This window comes from Gopherus flavomarginatus, chromosome 3, assembly GCF_025201925.1.
Source record: "Gopherus flavomarginatus isolate rGopFla2 chromosome 3, rGopFla2.mat.asm, whole genome shotgun sequence".
Classification (NCBI taxonomy): domain Eukaryota; kingdom Metazoa; phylum Chordata; order Testudines; family Testudinidae; genus Gopherus; species Gopherus flavomarginatus.
This window is the reverse complement of record NC_066619.1, coordinates 173,715,795-173,735,747: the sequence shown is the minus strand read 5'-3', so window position 1 is coordinate 173,735,747 and position 19,953 is coordinate 173,715,795. Positions and strand designations below refer to the sequence as shown.

Below are 19,953 nucleotides of genomic sequence, written 5' to 3'. Positions count from 1 at the left end.
GAATGCTGGGAGTTCAGGTCTGCAGGGCAGGATCAGAGGTGTCAGGTTTGTAGAAATTTTGGTGGTGCCCAGAACTGACCCCTGCCCAAACTCCACCTGCCCAAGGCTCTGGGAGGGAGCTTGGGTGAGGGAGGTCTGGGGTGCAGGCCCTAGGCTGGGGCAGAGGGTTGAGGTGCAGGCTCTGGGAAAGAGTTTGGGGATGGGAGGTGCAGGTTCTGGGAGGGAGTTTGGGAATGGGGGGGTGCAGAAGGATGGGCTGCAGGGGTGAGTGCTGTGGGTTGTGGGTGAAGATGAGGGGTTTAGGGTGTGGGAGGGGCTCAGGGTGAGAGTACGGGTGAGGGCTCTGGGGCTGGGAGGTTTGGGGTGTGGGAGGGGCTCAGGGCCAGAGTAGGAGTGTGGAGGGTGAGGGCTCTGGTTGGGACTGGGGATAAGGTGTTTGGGGTGCTGGAGGGGCTCAGGGCAGAGGATTGAGGGTGCAGTGTGGGCGGTGAAAGCTCTGACTGGGGTGGTGGGCTCTGGGGTGGGGCAGGGCTGGGAGTGAGTTTGGGATGCAGGCAGGCTGCTCTGGGACAGGGGCCAGAGAGGAGGACTCCCCCCAGCCCTTTCCCTGCCAGCAGCAGCAAGCTCTGGGGGAGGAGCCCTCCCTTTCCTGCCCCCTCCCCAGCAGCACACTCACCCCCCCACCACTGTCACTGCATGTGCTCCTAGGGCCCCTCTCAGGTCCAGGAAGCTCCCTCCCCTCCTCCGTGGTGGGTGCCGGGGGGTGCTGCGTGCGCCTCCTCCCCTGCTGTTGCCCCTGACTGTAGCCTCACTAGGGATGAGGGATGGGGCTGCCTCCTTGCCCAGCATGGGGCAGAAGCAGTGACTGCGGGCGGGGGGATCCCCTGTGCTGGTGGAGGGTCTTATTGGAAATTGAAAGGGTCTGAGAGGGGAGGCTCAGAGTCAGTCTGCCCTGGCAGTTGAGATGGGGGGCACTAGGACCCTGCGGCAGCAGTTGCTGCAGGGAGGCAGCATGGAGCTGCAAGGGACAGACAGGGACTCTCTGCTCCCAGGCTAGGAAGGCGGCAGGGAGCAAGTCGGGGCCAAGGGAGGTGCGGGGTGGGGGGGCAAGTGGGGCCGTGCCAGTGGCTTCTCCCCCCCCCCCCCGCTGCTTTCTGGGCCCCTCGGCTTTGTGCGCCTGAGGCAAGTGACTCACTCGCCTCGCCCTGTTACGGTACTGGTCAGTCTCCTGATATTTATTTGTTTTTAGTGTTGAAAATACACTTTATGTGAGCAATGTGGTGTTAAAATACGAAGTGATGTACAGGGGCTAGGTATTAATAGTATTTGTGCTGCTTTCATTAAAGTAAAATATTATTGTTGATTAGATCAGAACAATAATATATGTTGTTCTATTTGCAGCTATATGTCAGCCTAGATGCAAACATGGTGAATGTATTGGACCAAACAAATGCAAATGTCTCCCAGGGTATACTGGAAAAACCTGCAACCAAGGTAAGAAAATAAAAGAAAATTTTTAATTAAATAATAATAAAAAAAGCCTGCACATGAGACTACAGAATAATTTTTATCCTAAAAAAGTTAAATAATGTTATGCATAACGGCTTAAATTTTCTTTTTATAAACAATTAACTGAGTATACCTGTATAGCATTCATAAAGGGAATGTACTGTATATCCTGCTCTTGCAGAATAATGGACTTCATCTTCTAGGTCTTTTACAGATGTAACGTGTAATGATAATAAGGGTTTTCTTTGCACTTGAGTCCAGTGGTCTGTGTGTATTTAATTAAAGTCCCTTTAATTTAGGCTGCCTTATACCTCATCACCAGTTGATCAGAGAAAACTGATTTTGTGTGTTAGTGCTAAGTTAGATAATTTCTTATACTTCTCTAAAGTTGTAAACAATATGATGAATATTGATATTATAAATAGTCAAATCAAGGAGTTAACAATAATACAGCGTTAAACTGATTAACTACTAAGAGAGCAATTTAAGAAGAAGAACTGGTCAAGTTATTGCATTGGCACAACAAGTAATCAAATCACAAAGCTGACACAACACAAATGATTAAATGATTTTTTAATCTCTGCTCCCCCGAGGTACAAAATGTTTCAGCCTCACACACACACACACCTCTACCTAAAAAGGCTAGGACAGTATTTTTTTTTTCCTGGCAGGCATCCTGCACAGATGTTCAAATGTCCTGTTAAGGAGACAGAAATAATAAAGTTACTTAGAAAACTAAGGGCTTGTCTACACGGGCACTTTACAGTGCTGCAACTTTCTCGCTCAGGGGTGTGAAAAAAAACACCTCTGAGCATTGCAAGTTTCAGCACTTCAAAGTGCCAGTGTACACAGTGCACCAGTGCTGGGAACCGCACTCCCAGCACTGGTAGCTATTCCCCTTGTGGAGGTCTCTCCCAGCACTGAGCCGTGACTACACAAGCCACGTTAAAGCGCTGTTGCCAGTGAAGATGTGCCCTAAGTGTGTGTTCTTTAGCTTATAGTCTTTGAAGCTTCAGAGTTAGTTAGAAACCGCAGTTTGCGGAACAGGCAGTGACTTCTGCCTCAGGTACCATCATGCTAGCGGACATGATTCTTGGGTTAGCTGGCTAGTCTGCAATGTCTTTGTCTCTGCTTTCCTTGGAAGGGAAAGTGTGAATATCAGACATAGTAGCGGTGTTGTGGTAATCTCAAGAATAGCACACTTTTTCCTTGTTTACCTGGTCTTTTGTGAGTGAAACTCAGGCTGGTATTGTCCCACTGGACTTCCTGTTGTGACCTTGTGTCTGAATCAGGGAATCTGCACTGTCCAATTCTGATTAGGTGATGTCAGTATGAATCTTGGTCCACTTTTGGGGTTCTCCTTTTAGGGTACTGTTTCTTAGTTACATCCACAAGTCTGTGCTTTTCCACAATGAGCAACATTGAGGGAATAAGAGGAGGTGAAAACTCTATTAAGATGATTTCACCCCTTTGTATTTAGGTGAACAGCCAATCTCTTGACTGTTGTCACCCATTGTCTTCCTGGTCATAACATTGTCCTTTGACTTACAAAAGTACAAAAATACAAAAGAGTTCCTTACCTGCCCATACATCCCATGCTTATGCTTCCTCAAAATGGACAAGGCCTCATAAACAAAATAAACATTTACTGAGCTGTTGCCACCTCAGGGATACTGTATCAGGGCTGAGTCAAGCTGCTTCAAAGCTACTTATTAAATATATAATCAATCAGAGTGTTTCCTTGATGTCTACAAGACTACGTCCACACTATTCTGATGCTGTTATCTGAATATGCAGAGTCACTGGCATCACTAGTGTTTTGAAGCAGGAGAAGCAATTTAGAGAACACCTATTAAAAGTAGAATATAACTTTTTTTCTCTCTCTCTCCCCCAACCTAATTTACCCTATTTTTAAGATGTTTTAGATTTCTATAATTTCCAAATTTTGAGGCCATCTCTCTAAAGTCCTGCAGTTATTGTGTGATTTCAGTTGACATTTTTCACAGGTAAAGTCCTCAGTTCAGGAAAGCATTTAAGTATGTGGGTACATTGAATTGAAGTTAATGGGATTTAGCACCTCTGTGACATACAGGGTACAATCCAGACTGATGAGTAGCTGTCTCACCCCTGCCCTGTAACCAGGGCTATCCTTTAAAATGTCTTGCTGCTCACAAACCGTCTCCAGCATGAACACACTCCCAGCTACATCTGTGTGTCTGCTTCAGCCAACCAGCCAGCCACACCTTGGTTCTCATCAGCCTTAAAAACTACCACAGGGTTACCCCAGTGCACTCCCAATCTCAGATTTCCCCCTAGAAATGTATGTCCTGTACTGCCCAACCCTCTCCTGGACAGTGCAATGTACTGAGTCCGTTATTCCTTTAAGGGAATAATATGCACACAACTTGTTGCCCCAAATGGAGTTACTCAGACACTTCATCTTGAACACAGTTGATTAGATAAAACAATAAAATGGGTTCATTAACTACAAAGAGAGATTTTAAGTGAGAAGAAGTAATAAGACATTAAAGTCAGAAATGGTTATAAGAAAAATAAAGATAACATGCTTACTGGTGCCGAACTTAATGAACTATATTAGATTCAAGCAAAGTGTGTCACCACACAGGTTATTGACCAGACTTTCAGATCAAGACCTTTTCCCCAGAGTCCAACCATTGCTTTGTCTCTTCAGGTGCTGTGAATGTGATGGACAGAGAGAAAGAGAGAGGAGTGCGTGGGTTTTTTGTCCCTTCTTTTTATAGTTTCAGTCCCTTGCTTGAAAAATATTTCTAGTTGAGAGCGAAGAGCCAAAGAATCTATGTGGAAGGATATTCCCTTCTGGGTTTTGCACTCGTTTGAACTTCCTTTGTGTTCTCTTCATGCTTGTTGGCTCTGTTTACTGCTTAAATGCAAAATAAGCAGAGCACACATTCCTTTGTTCAGGATACAGACCTGAGTAGCTGTCTCACATACCTGAGTAGCTGTCATACAGGGAAATCTTATAATTTCACATACAATGTTGCCACACATATTTTACCAGGACAGTACTGACCAGCAAATTATGAGTTTTCAAATGACATTTTACAAGGCATACTTTGAAGATTATTAGTGTACAGGGTATGAATACAGGAGTGTTTTTTGTCACAAACTTCTTAAAGTTAAGCACATACTTACGTGCTTTACTGAATCAGGTCCAAAAGATGTAGCACTTGGCCCTTTACAGAGGTAGTGAGGGAATTTAGGCACCAAGCTTAAGTTTTGATAATGGAATAGTTTTTATTTTACTGAAAAATTCTAATGCCGTGTTTTTAATTGAAATATTCTCTCCTGCAGTGTTGTTAATCCAAAACTGCCTAGAACACCCCACACAATTCATAATTAAAAGCTGAAAACAATGTTATTCCCTTCTTGCTAAATTACTGTAGCTGAAGTTTTAACTCTTCCATTGGTGTAACTGATCTCCAAAAATGCAGAGCGATTTATATAGCACAGAAAATTACACACAATTATAATACAGGACTTCTATTAACTTGTGAAGACTAAGGCGTGTATGTATGAAGTAATATGTCATACACAGTCTCAGTCATCCTCTGCAGTTGTCTAAAATGATAGAAAAATCTGTATAGCCTTTTTTCTGAAAAAGCAGATGGGGATGTTATAGGAAACACTGAGAATATCAGAGCCAGGCGGTTGTTCAGAATTATATCCCCTGATGTTTACTAATCCTTCTATGGCACACTGATTTCTAAATACATTTTTCTTTTAAAATATATTATTTTCAGATTTGCTAATCCTTTTCTGACAGACTTCTTTGGAAATAAATGCTGTGTGGCGTCCCCCCTCCCTTTCCTCTCCTGCCCTTATTTCTGCTCTTATTTTCCCTCTTTAGTGTCATCTTTACTTTTTACTCTGGTCCAACACTCATAAGGATGGCATGCTGTGATTTTACTATTCTGATGAGTATGCTGTCTTTGTCACTTTAGAGCTTTACCTAGAGTGTTCAGGACAGTTTTAGATGCACAGTAACATATATTAGCTTTACAGTATCTTATGTATGGTACACAGACCACCTCAGGTTCTGATGTCCTGAGCTAAAACAGCTTTGGACCAGAAAAACCTTCCAGAAACCCAGGGTGCTAGATGAAGTATGGCAGATGGTTTGGTGGGTGGCCATCTTAGTCAGTATTGAGCCAGTGTTCCAGCGACACATTGTTACTGGAAGTGAGGCGTAGGGTTTTCAAAAGTGCCTGCATAACTTAGGAGGACAATGGGATTTGTGCTTTTAAGTCCCTTAGGCGCTTAAGAAAATCCTACTCGATGTCTTTTGGTGGAATTGTAAACTGAAGCCCTGTTCGCAGCATTTTTCAAATAACAAGATTAGGATCATTAACACGGTGTCCTAATCAGATTGCAATTTGAGTGACTGCGTTATGCCTGAATAAAACAATTCCCCTTGTGTTTCCATTGACGGTGTGTCAATTCCCGTCCTACAATAAAAGCATTATTGTGTATTGTTGCTGGCATAGATGGTCTGATGCACTCATCTCCAGAGAAAATATATATATATATCCAGGGTATAAACCACTTTTGGATTTGTCTGGGTGAAAGTAACTATATGAATACAAGATGTTACTGCTGTTATTAGACATTATATTTAATCTATTCGGAACCCATTATATTTAATATATTTAATCTATATTAATCTACCTCTTGTGAACCAAGTAAAGGATCACCTGAAATGTCATAATGGGACGCTGAACTTCAACTGGCTGGTTACATCTGAAAGTCAATCACTCTTCCCAGGGGCACTGGAGTATAACCTTTAACTCCTGCTTTAGTTCATCAAAACTAAATTACAGTTGCCTGGCACCTTTGTATGAGTGTGTTATTAGGAGGTTAAATTGAGTTGGTAGCTAAATTGCAGTACCCTTGTACTAGCAGTAACAGAGTCCTTCCCATTGTGTAAAAATCTTATTTTGTGACCTTCAGTTTTTGTTTTTCAACCTCATTTTGCAGTTTGGGTCGGTGTTTGAGATAGATGGTAGCTGGAGACAGTTAAAGGAATGCTGAAAGTTTTAAAAAAGTTTTACCAGCTTTGTAAGCTAGTCGTAAAATGACCAGCATTTTTTGCAAAACATACTCTTCAAAAATTTGCAACTAGTTCTATAGAAGTAGCTGTTTCCCTGGCCTGTATGTGTTTGCTACTTAGTGAATTGATATGTAGCACAAGTAGTTAAAGACTCTCACAGATTTGTGTTAGCAATATAAAATGTTTGCAGTGTTTTCTGTGACAGGTGATGTATTACAGTAGACAAAGGATGACTTTCTATATCAGATTAAAGAAATATAGTAGCATGTGTTCCACAACTGGTTTTCTGAATGCTTTTGTTCCAGGACCAGCTTACAAACATAAGGTATGTCTCTCTTTCTTAACGCAGTTGGTAGGGTCTGCACTGATGGTTTTTGACATAATAAAGTAATACATCGTTACAGGGATTTGGCCTTTTGACTATTATTATGCCTTTTCCCCCTTCGTGAAGCTGAGCACCTGTATACAAGCCCAACTGATCGGCACAGTGAACCACCTCTATTTCGCCCCCTGGATCATCATGCAACAAATGTGCCTTCAAGGGGTGAGAGTCTTTTATTTCAGGTGGTGTGCTCGTTCCACCTGCATGGCTTCATATGATAATAAAAAGTTCTTGCAAATGTACTGAAGTACGATGAATTAATGGCTGCCATGTGAAAGCCAGGCCTGCAGTATCATTGGCATGCAAAGCAAATATGCAGTTACACTTCTTTGATGCTATTATTGCTGTATGCCTGTATTCTGAAAAGACTTTTGATGATCCTTTTAACTTCCTATTGTTGTTTCTTCTCTGCTTTGTTCTTTAGGATGTGCACTGCTTTTTCTAAATTCCTTTCTATACTGGCATAGCTAGGTCACTGTAGCTATGCTGCTATCGGGGCAGTCTAGCTTTTTTGCTGCCCCAAGCACGGCAGTCAGGCAGCCTTTGATGGTGCGCCTGCGGGAGGTCCCTGGTCCCGCAGATTTGGTGTACCCACCGCCGAATTGCCGCTGAATCCGCGGGACTGGTGGACCTCCCGCAGATAAGCTGCTGCCCTCGCAAGGACTGGCAGGGCGCCCCCCCGTAGCTTGCCGACCCAGGCACATGTTTGGAGCGCTGGTGCCTGGAGCCGCTGCTGGCTACTATAACACCTTAGTGTAGACACAACCTACACTTATGGAAAGAGTGTTTCTATCAATGTAGAATCCTACGTTCCCAAACATAAGCATTCTTTCGTCGACATAGCTTCATACACAGAGGGTTAGGCTGGCACAGCTATGGTGCTCGTGGTGAAAACTTTTAAGTGTAGATCAGGTGTAAACCAAGAGAAAGGAAATTGTTTATTGGGTTCAGGTGAAGATAACAGTGTGATTTATTTTCCAGCTTTGTTTCAGGGAAAGACTATTGTTAACTTCATAGTTTGACTATTATTGTGTTGTCTATTAGACAAATGGTGTGACTGCATAGACCATGTCTGAGGGTGTGCAAATCTGCTCTCTTTCTCAAGTGAAACTGATGATGTACTGAAAATGAAAACTGATCTATTTTTTATGTATAGGTGATGAAGGCTTGAATATTTTATTTGGTTTCTGGTCAGTGGCTTCCTTTTCTAGCCTAATCTAAGTAAATTCAATAGTGAATTTTTAACCTCTAACTGTGTTGCCTGGTCCAAGTTAAAAAGTAGAAAGAAAAGTTTGATTATACAAAAGTATGCTAGGCCTTTGTTGGGATTCATTGAAGGGGATAATTAAAGAAAACTAAGTAGAGTGTACAGCATAATCTTGGGGAAAGAAACATGCCTGCATACAGAAAATCAGTCTTTATCCAAGATGATGCCTCAAGAGCAATGTCTCTACACTAGTTAAACAAGTCACACCCAGATTTACCATACACCACCAGTTGTCCTTCCACTGTATTTACATTTTTCCTCTCTCCCCTTTTGAAATGTAATATTTATGCTCAGCAGCCTGCGCTTGTGTTCTGGACCTGCTTTCACAAGTTCCTCCAATACCCAACTCGCTTTTACATTTAGCACTTTTCAATATATTTCTTGCAGCTAAGAGTGCTATTTTTGTATTGACTGTATAATTACAGCATTTGAATTTAAGTGGTTTAATGGTAAAATTGTCTAGTTTGGAATAATGGATGAAGATCTTAGCAGCATAATGGGACTTGTTAAACGCCTCATTTGATGTTGATGCACTTGTATTTTTAATTCCATTATAAATTTCTTAATGAACAAAAGGAGGAGTGTTGTACATTATTTTTATTTTATATAACAAGTTTTATTTATGGAACATTCTGATTTTACCTTTCAATCTTTTAGAGGAAAATTCTGCTCTTTTCTCCCCCCTCCCCCCTTTTGATGGAGTATTTCTTCTAAGTGAGCTATCATTATAGATAGTTTGAAATGCCAAATTGATACCTCTAGATAAGTAACCTGACTTTTGTTAAAACCACCATATGTTTGCAGTATATTCAGTGTGTTGCTATACATGACCCTGTAAATGCTAACATTAGCCTGAACCTGTTTAAGAATAACATGACCATATGTAAACAACAAAAATATGAAGCATCTGAAGATGCTGGAGAACACTAATAGCAGAAGTGTTTCTGAGCGAAGAACAGGAATACAATACGTACGCATACTGGCTGATCCATTTTTTCCTGTTGCCCATATGCAAAATATCTATAAACTTTTGAGAATGACACACTTTTGAACATAGTCTGTGTGTGGTGCTATATGAAGAGAACCATCGCTATGTTAATAAAAGATTTTATGAAGAACCAAATGAACCTCCCAGTGACTGTTGACCTAAGAAATTGAATATTACATGCAGTGTAGATAGGTACAGAGTATATACCTCTCTACACTGAAATTGGGAAAGAAACTACAGTAGGGTTGGCAAAGAGGGGTTAAAATGCGACACCTGGAAAAATACAGTTGGACAGTAGATCTGTTAGTAAGCCCACAGAGCAGCACATTGTAACAAACATTTGAGCCTATTTTGAAAGCACCGGCTTTGCAGTTAGGTAATCAAGGTGATGACAAACACTTTCTTTTCCATGTAATAGTGGGAGATTTTGTAGCATGAGTTCAGACTAAAGGATTAACAACAAACTATCTCTCAATAGGAAAGCGCAAAGGCAGAGGAGAAAAACATTTTTAAATCTAATGGAGTTGTACGAAGGGTCTTATTTTGGCTCTCCCTTGATGTTGAACCATTAGGATGTCAGCCATGCTACCACTGACACAAATCTGCACCTTTGTTTAAAGACCAGGCCTCTTCCAAGTATTTGCTTCGATTTAGATCTTGATAAACATGCTGTATTCAAAAACCAATCCTGGGACTGCTTTCATTCACTTGTAGAAGTGGAATTAAGGCTTGGTCTACACTAGCAACTTATATTGGTATAACTGCCTTGCTCAGGGACGTAGAAAATCCACACCCCTGAGTGACACGGTTATACCAACGGTTGTAGCAACTTAAAGTGTAGACAGAGCTATGTCGATGGGATGGCTTCTCTCACAGCCATAGCTACTGCCTCAAGGGGAGGTGGGGTAACTACGCCAACAGGGGAAGTCCTCCCGTTGGCATAGGTAATGTCTTCACTGAAGTGCTACAGCAGTGCAGCTACATCTGTGCAGCCTTTTAAGTGCAGACAAGTCTTTAGTGAAGTTAATAGAAATAAGCAGGTTATGTTTTGGCTAAAACCAAACAAAAATAAAGGCACATGTGGAATTCAATCTTTGTATACTTTCCAGCATCTACTTTATATACTCTGGTTATTCTTAGAATGTGTTACTGATAACCATCCTTCACCATCATGGCCTTCAATTCTCTACTAAAAATATTTTATACCATGTGACAGTATATTCAAAGCCCTGTGAAGAAGTCCACTTATTTAAGAACCATAATGTAATCTACAATTTATGCAGAAAAAAATATTTTAAACTCAGATTATTAATCATTTGTTACATCATTAAAGTATGGATCCATTGTGGTGACTCCATAATTAAGATTTAAAGACACTTTTCATTATGGATAAAATTTTCATAAATGCTTAATTGACATAGGAGCTTAAGTCCAAGGACTCTCAGTAGGACTTACACTCCTAAATCGCATAGACACTTTTGAAAATTTTCCCATTATAAGTCTAGTGTTAACACTTCCCTCCCTTAACCTATATCCACTTTTATTGAAAACCCCCTGAACTTGTCATATTATTTTTATAATCATGTTAGTACTTAGTGTGTTTAGTGCAAACAACTCCTGAAGTAGGTCTGAGTTTACAATATAAATACACATACCCTCAGTACCTTTTGTTTGTATGTCTACACTGCACTAAAACACCCATAATTGGTCCATGTCAGCTCACTCAGGCTGCAGGGTTATAAAATTGCCACACAGATGTTTGGGCTCAGGCTGGAGCCCAGGCTCTGGAACCCTGTAACGGGGGAGGGTCCCAGAGCCCAGGCTGCAGCCCAAGCCTGAATGTCTCCATGGCAATGCAGCCGGAACCCCATGAGCCTGAATCAGCTGACATAGGCCAGCCATAGGTGTTTTAGTGCACTGTTTCACCTCAGACTTCACTGTGGTTTTATTTTTTAGGGAAAAAAAATCACAAAGTTCTCCTTCCACTCAATTATAACATAGGAACGGCCCTACTGGGTCAGACCAAAGGTCCATCTAGCCCAGTATCCTGTCTACTTACAGTGGCCAGTACCAGGTGCCCCAGAGGGAATGAACAGAACAGGTAATCATCAGGTAATCCATCCCTTGTCCCTCATTCCCAGCTTCTGGCAAACAGAGGCTAGAGATACCATTACTGCCCATCCTGGCTAATGGCTAATTCATTATCATTCCCTTTCACTATCCCATTTACTCAAATTACCAATAGCTAGAACTCTTACCTCAAGATCATGATTCCCCATAGCCAGAGACAAGAAGCAGTAAAATATGTACCCATCTCCTATGTAATCTACTCTATTTTTTGCTTTTGGCAGCAGTGTCAAAAAAACAATTACCACCCCCCTAGTAGCTAAGCTAAGGCAGATGCTTCACAATCCTTCCCAACCACCTTCCTATTTTGGAGCAAAGACTCAACATCTTGTCTCCTTCCCTTAACGTGCAGTCCACAGACAATATGCAACTATGGGTACGTCTACAGTACAGCATAATTTCGAATTAACTTAAACTGGTTTTATAAAACAGATATTATAAAGTCGATTTTATGCGTCCACACTAGGCACATTAATTCAGCGGTGTGCGTCCATGGTCCTAGGCTACCATCGATTTCCGGAGCGTTGCACTGTGGGTAGCTATCCCGTAGCTATCCCATAGTTCCTGCAGTCTTCCCTGACCCTTGGAATTCTGGGTTAATACCACAGTGCCTGATGGGGCAAAAATCATTGTCGCAGTTGGTTCTGGGTACACTCTCACCCCTCCCTTCCTGAAAGCAGCAGACAGCCATTTCGTGCCTTTTTTACTGGGTGAACTGAGCAAACGCCATAGCACAGCAAGCATGGACCCTGCTCAGCTCAGTAGCGCGATCGTGGACGTTGTAAACAGCTCACGCATTCTCGTGCTGTCTATGGTGAACCATGAACTGCAAACGCAGGAGAGGAGGCGGCAGCTACGGCAGCGCGTCGACGAGAGTGATGAGGACATGGACACTGATTTTTCCCTAACCGCGGGCCCCCGCGCTTTGGAGCTCCTGCTGGTAATGAGGGAGGTTCTACCCATTGCTCGCCAATTTTGGGCCCAGGAAACAAGCACAGACTGGTGGGACCGCATAGTTTTGCAGGTGTGGGACGATTCGCAGTGGCTGCAGAACTTTCGCATGCGTAAGAGCACTTTCTTTGAACTTTGTGACTTGCTTTCCCCTGCCCTGAAACGCCATAATACCAGGATGAGAGCAGCCCTCACAGTGGAGAAGCGAGTGGCAATAGCCCTCTGGAAGCTTGCAACGCCAGACAGCTACTGGTCAGTCAGGAATCAATTTGGAGTGGGAAAATCTACTATGGGGGCTGCTGTGTTGCAAGTAGCCAAAGCAATCATTAAGCTGCTGCTACGAAAGGTTGTGACTCTGGGAAACGTGCAGGTCATCGTGGATGGCTTTGCTGCAATGGGATTCCCTAACTGTGGGGGGCGATAGATGGAACCCATATTCCTATCTTGGCACCGGAGCACCAGGGCACCCAATACATAAACCGCAAGGGTTACTTTTCAATGGTGCTGCAAGCACTGGTGGATCACAAGGGATGTTTCACCAACATCCACGTGGGATGGCCAGGAAGGGTTCATGACGCTTGCGTCTTCAGAAGCACTGCTCTGTTTAAACGGCTGCAGCAAGGGACTTACTTCCCGGACCAGAAAATAACAGTTGGGGATGTTGAAATGCCTGTCGTTATCTTGGGGGACCCAGCCTACCCCTTGATGCCATGGCTCATGAAGCCATACACAGGCAGCCTGGACAGTGGTCAGGAGCTGTTCAACTACAGGCTAAGCAAGTGCAGAATGGTGTTAGAATGTGCATTTGGCTGTTTAAAAGCCCACTGGAGAATGTTACTCACTTGCTCAGACCTCAGCCAAACCAATGTCCCCTTTGCTATTGCTGCTTGCTGTGTGCTCCACAATCTCTGTGAAAGTAAGGGGGAGACCTTTATGGCGGGGTGGGAGGCTGAGGCAAATCACCTGGCCGCTGATTATGCGCAGCCAGACACCAGGGCGATTAGAAGAGCTCACCAGGAAGCAGTGCGCATCAGAGAAGCCTTGAAAACGAGTTTCATCACGGGCCAGGGTACGGTGTGACTGTTGTGTTTATTTCCTCTTCATGAACCTCCCCCCCCCTTTATTGAGTCCTCCTGTAAGCAACCCACCCTTCCCCTTCGATTACAGCTTGCTTATGGAAATAAAGTTACTATCATTTAAGAAGTATGTAATTATAAAAAGAGGCAGAGAATTAACAAGGTATCCCGGGTGTGGTTTGGGAGGAGGATAGGAGGGAAGAAAAAGGCCATTAAGGACATTTCAATGTAATGACAGCCTTTTGGTTGGACTGTCCATGAGGGTGGAGTGGGCGGGTGCAAAAAGCCTTCCCCCACGCATTCTTACATGTCTGGGTGTGGAAGATATGGAACATGGTGAGTACTGAGGGTGGTTAAACATGGGCTGGAGCGGCACTCTGTGACCCCGCTGCTCTTCCTGAAGATCCACCAGACATCGGAGGATGTCAGTTTGATCACGCAGCAGCTCCAGCGTTGCATCCCGCCACAGCTGATCTTCCTGCCTACACCTCTGATCTTCCTGCCGCCACCTCTCATCTCGAGCGTCTCTCCTATCCTCACGTTGGTCCCTCCTGTCCTCACGTTCACTGGCATCTTTCCTGTACTTTGCTACCACGTCCTTCCACTCCCCCAGATGAGCTCTTTCATTGTGGGTTACTGCCATGATTTCTGTGAACATTTCATCTCGTGTCCTCTTCTTCCTCCACCTTATCTGAGCTAGCCTTCGGGATGGAGTAGGGAGGCTTGAAAAATTTGCAGCTGCATGACTGGGGGAAAATAGTGATAGAAGGATTATAAAAGATACATTTCACAGAACAATGGTTATACTCTTTCACGGTGAACAACCCTATTCACCTTACATAGCACATGTGATTTCACTACAAGGTCGCATTTGGATTCTTTTAGTATTGAGTGCCTGCAGCTGTGGTGTAACAGATCAACACAGACGCAGGTCCGGGCATCACAATTCAGCTTGCATGCGGTCATGATAAGGCATACAAAGAGGCATACAGCTTCTCCCTGTGCTGCTTCTTTTACAAGGAGCAGCAAACGCCAAACCCTAACCCTAACACTGGAATTGCTTTACCCCTCCCTCCACCACATGGCTGGTATAATGGCAGATCACTGCTAATCACCCCCTCTTTCTCCTCCCCCCCCCCCCCACCGCGTGGCTGGTAGCTGGGAAGATTCCTGCTGGCCAAACGCTAAAAAACTCAGCGCCATTTATCCCCCTCCTCTCCCCCCGCTTGGCTACCTGCAAGGAAGGATTTCTTTTAAGCAACAGGCAAGCAGCCCAGTAGGATGGCCATCTCTGTCCCCTTAATAAAATTCCTTAATTTCAACCAGGTTACCATGAACGATATCACTTTGCTGAGGATAACAGAGCGAGATAAAGAATGGATGTTTCTTGAATGCTTGCAATCATCGGGACCATACGCAGCTAGGCTTTGTCATGCAATGATACCCGATTACTTGCTACATGTATAGCGTGGTAAAGTGTCCTACCATGGTGGACGGAACAAGGCTGCCTTGCCCAGAAACCTTCTGCAAAGGCTTTTGGAGTACCTCCAGGAGCGCTTCATGGAGATGTCCCTGGAGGATTTCCGCTCCATCCCCAGACATGTTAACAAACTGTTCCAGTAATTTTAATGCCTGCTAATGCATGCCAAACACTCATGGCAAATCAATCATTAAAAAACGCTTGCTTTTAAACTATGTTTTATATTTACAAAGGTACACTCACCAGAGGTCACTTCCATGGCTTCACTGCCTGGGCTAGTGGCTTGGGAGGGCAGGGACGGTAATTCCGTCTGGGTCACAAAAAGCTCCTGGCTGTTGGGGAGAATGGAGTGCTGTGTGCTCTCTGCAAGCTCTTCCTCCTCATCATCTTCCCCCTCCGCTGAATCCTCATCCATGGTTGAGATTACAATCCCCACCTCGGAATCCACGGACAAGGGCGGGGTAGTGGTGGCACAGGCCCCTAAAATTGCATGCAGCTCAGCGTAGAGGCGGCATGTTTTTGGCCCTGATCCGGATCTGCCGTTTGCTGCTTTGGTTTTCTGGTAGGCTTGTCTGAGCTCCTTAACTTTCACTCTGCACTGCACTGAATCCCTGGTGTGGCCTCTCTCCCTCATGGTATTGGAAATTTTTCAAAAGTTTTTTCATTTCGTCTTTTGGAACGCAGTTCTGTTAGCACTGAATCCTCTCCCCATACAGCAATAAGATCCAGTATCTCCTGTGTGGTCCATGCTGGAGCTCTTTTTCTATTCTCAGGAGACTGCATTGTTACCTGTGCTGATGAGCTCTGCATGGTCACCTGTGCTGATGAGAGCTCCACGCTGGCCAAACAGGAAATGCAATTCAAAAGTTCGCGAGGCTTTTCCTGTATACCTGGCCAGTGCATTAGAGTTCTATTACCTGTCCAGAGCGGCCACTGATGCACTGTGGGATACCGCCCGGAGGCCAATAACTTCGATTTGCGGCCACACTAACCCTAAATCGATATGCTAATATCAATTTTAGCATTACTTCTCTCGTTGGGGAGGAGTACAGAAATCGATTTTAAGAGCCCTTTAAATCGATTTAAAGTGCATTGTAGTGTGGACGGGTACAGCGTTAAATCGATTTAATGCTGTTAAAATCGATTTAACTGCGTAGTGTGGACCAGGCCTATTCCTCATCCACCATCTTATGAAGGTCCTGAAACTTCAATCTACCTCATCTACATCCCTTTTAAGCACGGGCCACCTAAGGTTTATTCTCCCAATACTGGTCAAAAATTGCAATTTCCAGATGTATTCCCGAGAGACACTTTTACCTTATCTATGTAGCCAACCCACTCTAAACAGAAACAAATATTGGTCTTAACCCTACAATACTTACTCAGATGAGTAAACCTTGTCTTCATGAGGACTTTGCTTCTGATAAATTAACAAGTTTTAAGTGGTTAAGTAAGACAATGAACCACCTGACTATTTTGAGTAACCAGGTGCTTAGCTGGTATAGAGCAGCATAGCTACATTGACTTCAACAGAACTATACCGTTTCACATCAACTGAGGATCTGGCACATAATGTACAGTACTTTAAATCAGAGAGATTTACAGGTCAGTAGCAAGCCACAATTTCAACCTGTAATTACATAATAATTTACCAACTAGATTTGTAAGTCGGTTTATGAATAACAAGGTTTTTTATTTTTATTCTTTTAAGATGTAAATTGTGGGCCATGCACTATTAGTTCTGTACTAAGTCAGTACTCCCTCCCATATCACCAGCATATCCGTGCTTTCTTACTGAATTTGAATTTTGTGGGCATTCATAGCTCAGTATTTATTTTCCATTACAAATTTTTTGTTTGCTAAAGCTACAATTGTAAGTTGAACATTTTCATAATGTGTAATTCATTAGTTCCTTGTGTAGTCCAGTTTAAACCTGAAATCCAGAATCACAGGTAATCTTTAACACATACATTAGCAATGCCAAATACCTTCTTCAATAGATAGGTAAAAACATACCTAGCTTCTTCCTCCCCACCCAGCCTTTTACATTTTACTTCTGCAGTACTCAGAAAACGTATTGGACTGACAGGTCTAGATAATCAAGTGCCAAATTTCTCCCCCAGACTGTTACAACAGTGGCAATGCCAGCTTTCCCATGCAGCCCCACTGATGTTCCTCAAGCAATATAAAGGGAATACCTCCAGAAGTGAGATGATAGGTCAGCTTCCATACACATTCAGTCAGTGTCGTTCTCTGGTGAAATTCCTGTTACTGCCAACTAATGCTAATAGTGCCAGTTAGTGCCATTTCTGAGAGTGGAATTTGTAATGTGGACATAAAGGGGAGTGGATTAACTTGTAAATGAACTGAACAACATTATTTACTTCACATGTGGTACCGAACAGTGCTCACATAGCCAAATGTGATCATAGTTGAGCTGGGCTGGATATGAAGGACTCCTCCCTTTCCCCCATCGTTTCCCAACTAGAACAATTTCAAATGCTCATCTTTTGTGTGCGTAATTTGTTTGCTTGTTCTCTCCTTTCTCTATTAATTTCAGATCTAAATGAGTGTGGATTAAAGCCTCGGCCATGCAAACATCGATGCATGAATACCTACGGTAGCTACAAATGCTATTGTCTGAATGGATACATGCTTATGCCAGATGGATCATGTTCTAGTATGTCAAGACTCCTTAGCTTTCTTTTTTTCAAACTCCAGTTAATGTGTTTTAATCCCTTGAGGTGCTCAGTAAATATCTACTGGACAAGGATGAGTGCCAAGGCAAAAGCCTCCTCATTCTGAAAATTGTGCACCAATCTGGTAAAATTAGACTCCGCCAAACAAGAATAAATAATTTGATTTTATTAGTTATTACCCATTTTTCCAATCTATTCTTCAGATGTGTAAATCACTGTTGTTCTGCCTGTGGGGATACGCACTTGCTGTGCTCTCAGCAGCAAGACGTGCAGTGCTGCTATATTATGGCCACATACATGTAAAATTGTTAAAGCAACAGATGCCTGTTGGCTCCACAGTATACCACTGTCCTGTGATCTTACTAGAGATCAGATTCCTCTCACTCCCATAAAAACAGATATTTTGAGTATATGAACAAAGAAGGAGAGAGAGACAATGACCTTTAATTAAAGATATTGAACTAGCGTCACTGCAGTCAGAAGTTGGCATTTTTAAATGAGTCCATCCATGAAGGGTTTTTAGTGCACGTTGGGGTTTATTTTCAGCATGGGAATTGTGTGCCACAACACAGCTAGCTAAAATCTGTACTCTGTGACGTAATGTCTCTTATAAATACAATCTGTGAAATGAAGAGCACAAATTTACAGCATATCTATTTGCTTTTGAAGGGCCTAACCGAACTCCTATTACAGTCAGCAGGAATCTTCCGCTGACTTTCACGGTCGCTGGACTGGACCTTAATGCTCCAAAGATTCCAGCAATTTACCTGTATGATGCTGAGTCCTTATATTTGGTCTAAATGTGCAACTGTTTCTCCCTAGATGCTCTTTCTTGTTCAATGGCAAACTGCCAGTACGGCTGTGATGTCATGAAAGGAGAAGTACGCTGCCACTGTCCTTCTCCAGGCTTGCAGCTAGGGCCTGACGGTAGAACCTGCATAGGTAAGTTATTAGTCACGGTTACTGATTTCACTGCTTTCCTCAGGATGTTTTCTTCTTCAGCCAAAACACAGTTTCCATGAATTTATCACACATATAGGGAATATGTGGTAGTGTGGTGTGTTTGGATAGCCACGCTACTCAGGTATTCTCAAACCAGTGTCAGTCATGTATTCTGTGTCTATCACATGTTACAGAAATAATACTTTTAGCAAACTTTAGAGAGTTAAAAAAATTATTGGGACTATATTTTCATATCCCTTTGCCTGTAAAATGAGATGCCGTAGCAAAACTGTGCAGGACTCAGAGGGAGCAATAAAACCTCTATAAATGACTTGAAGCAGCTTTTCTAGACATAAGAATGTCATGGATTTGAGGACCAATATTTTGAACCCTTCCCTGTTCAGTAGTATAAAGCTCTCATTTGTAGCCAGTAGGATATCAAGACATCAAGGAAGGACAGCTTCTCCACATATGTGGTGGTGTAGTTACGATGATAGCCATGTATCTCTTGAAGTTTACTGTACTTCTATAGTATAGAACAAAATATATACACACCTGTTCAAGGAGAACTGTTTCAAAACATTTTGTCTGAATGATTTTTCAAATATGTTTATTGATTCTACTTACCTGCAATTCAATGTATTATTTATAGTTTACAGCTCACTAATTAAAGGTTCCCAGTGCTTGAGAAATTAAGTACTTCTTTGGATGTTTGACTATCTGTTTGGGGCATGTCCCTAGTTTGTTTCTGCTTTACACCATCATCCTTTATGTCCAGTGTTTGAGTAACTATTTTTCTGTCCAAGGAAAACTGATTACTACACCCTTCAAAATCTGTCAGCATTTCTGGGATTCTCTCTACAACCTTGAGCCAGCTAATTTAAATCAATCAGAATAGTCAATGTAAAGTAAGGTTACTCTTGGTAATTTCTAAACTTAACTCCCACCAATCTAAGCACAATGTCTTTCTCTTTCTTGCTGTGCTTTCTGTATTGGCACAGGAGATATGGGGGATAGAGGGAGCACAACCAAAAACTGAGTTCAGGTCTTCCATATGGTAGTGCCCAAGCATTGCTATAAAGCTACCAGACTGGGGCAAAAAGAAAGTTTTTACAAGATTTTTGACCATTCAGTTTTTGAGAGTTGGAATCAATTTGAGGTAAATCATGTCTTAGCTATATTATTAAAAATACAATTAATTTGTGTTTTCAGACGTTGATGAATGTGCAACTGGGAGAGTTATCTGTCCCAGATTTAGGAAATGTGTTAATACTTTTGGAAGCTATATCTGCAAGTGTCATAAAGGCTTCGACCTGATGTACATTGGAGGCAAATACCAATGCCACGGTAATAAAATACACTTATTTCAGTGAGTCTTGCATGCATATAGCACACGTGTGTTTCCTGTAATACTAATCCAAGGTTTATTATATTGCTATATTA

The 19,953-nt window shown here is 42.7% G+C and overlaps 1 protein-coding gene across 9 annotated transcripts in view; it reads left to right on the top strand.

Moving 5' to 3' along the window:
* NPNT (nephronectin) overlaps window positions 1-19,953 on the top strand; it is a 665,225-nt gene that overhangs the window by 30,140 nt on the left and 615,132 nt on the right. For 3 of the 9 annotated variants that reach the window (XR_007773242.1, XM_050944505.1, XM_050944498.1), the window contains 5 exons: window positions 1,402-1,494; window positions 7,050-7,142; window positions 17,430-17,549; window positions 18,391-18,510; window positions 19,723-19,857. Coding sequence is in view for 8 of the 9 variants with exons in the window: in XM_050944505.1 (XP_050800462.1) it covers window positions 1,402-1,494; window positions 7,050-7,142; window positions 17,430-17,549; window positions 18,391-18,510; window positions 19,723-19,857 (561 nt within the window). In the remaining variant the exon portion in view is untranslated. Of the gene's footprint in view, window positions 1-1,094; window positions 1,214-1,401; window positions 1,495-7,049; window positions 7,143-17,429; window positions 17,550-18,390; window positions 18,511-19,722; window positions 19,858-19,953 lie in introns of those variants that run through there. The other 6 variants (XM_050944501.1, XM_050944499.1, XM_050944503.1 and 3 more) reach the window with 4 other exon arrangements.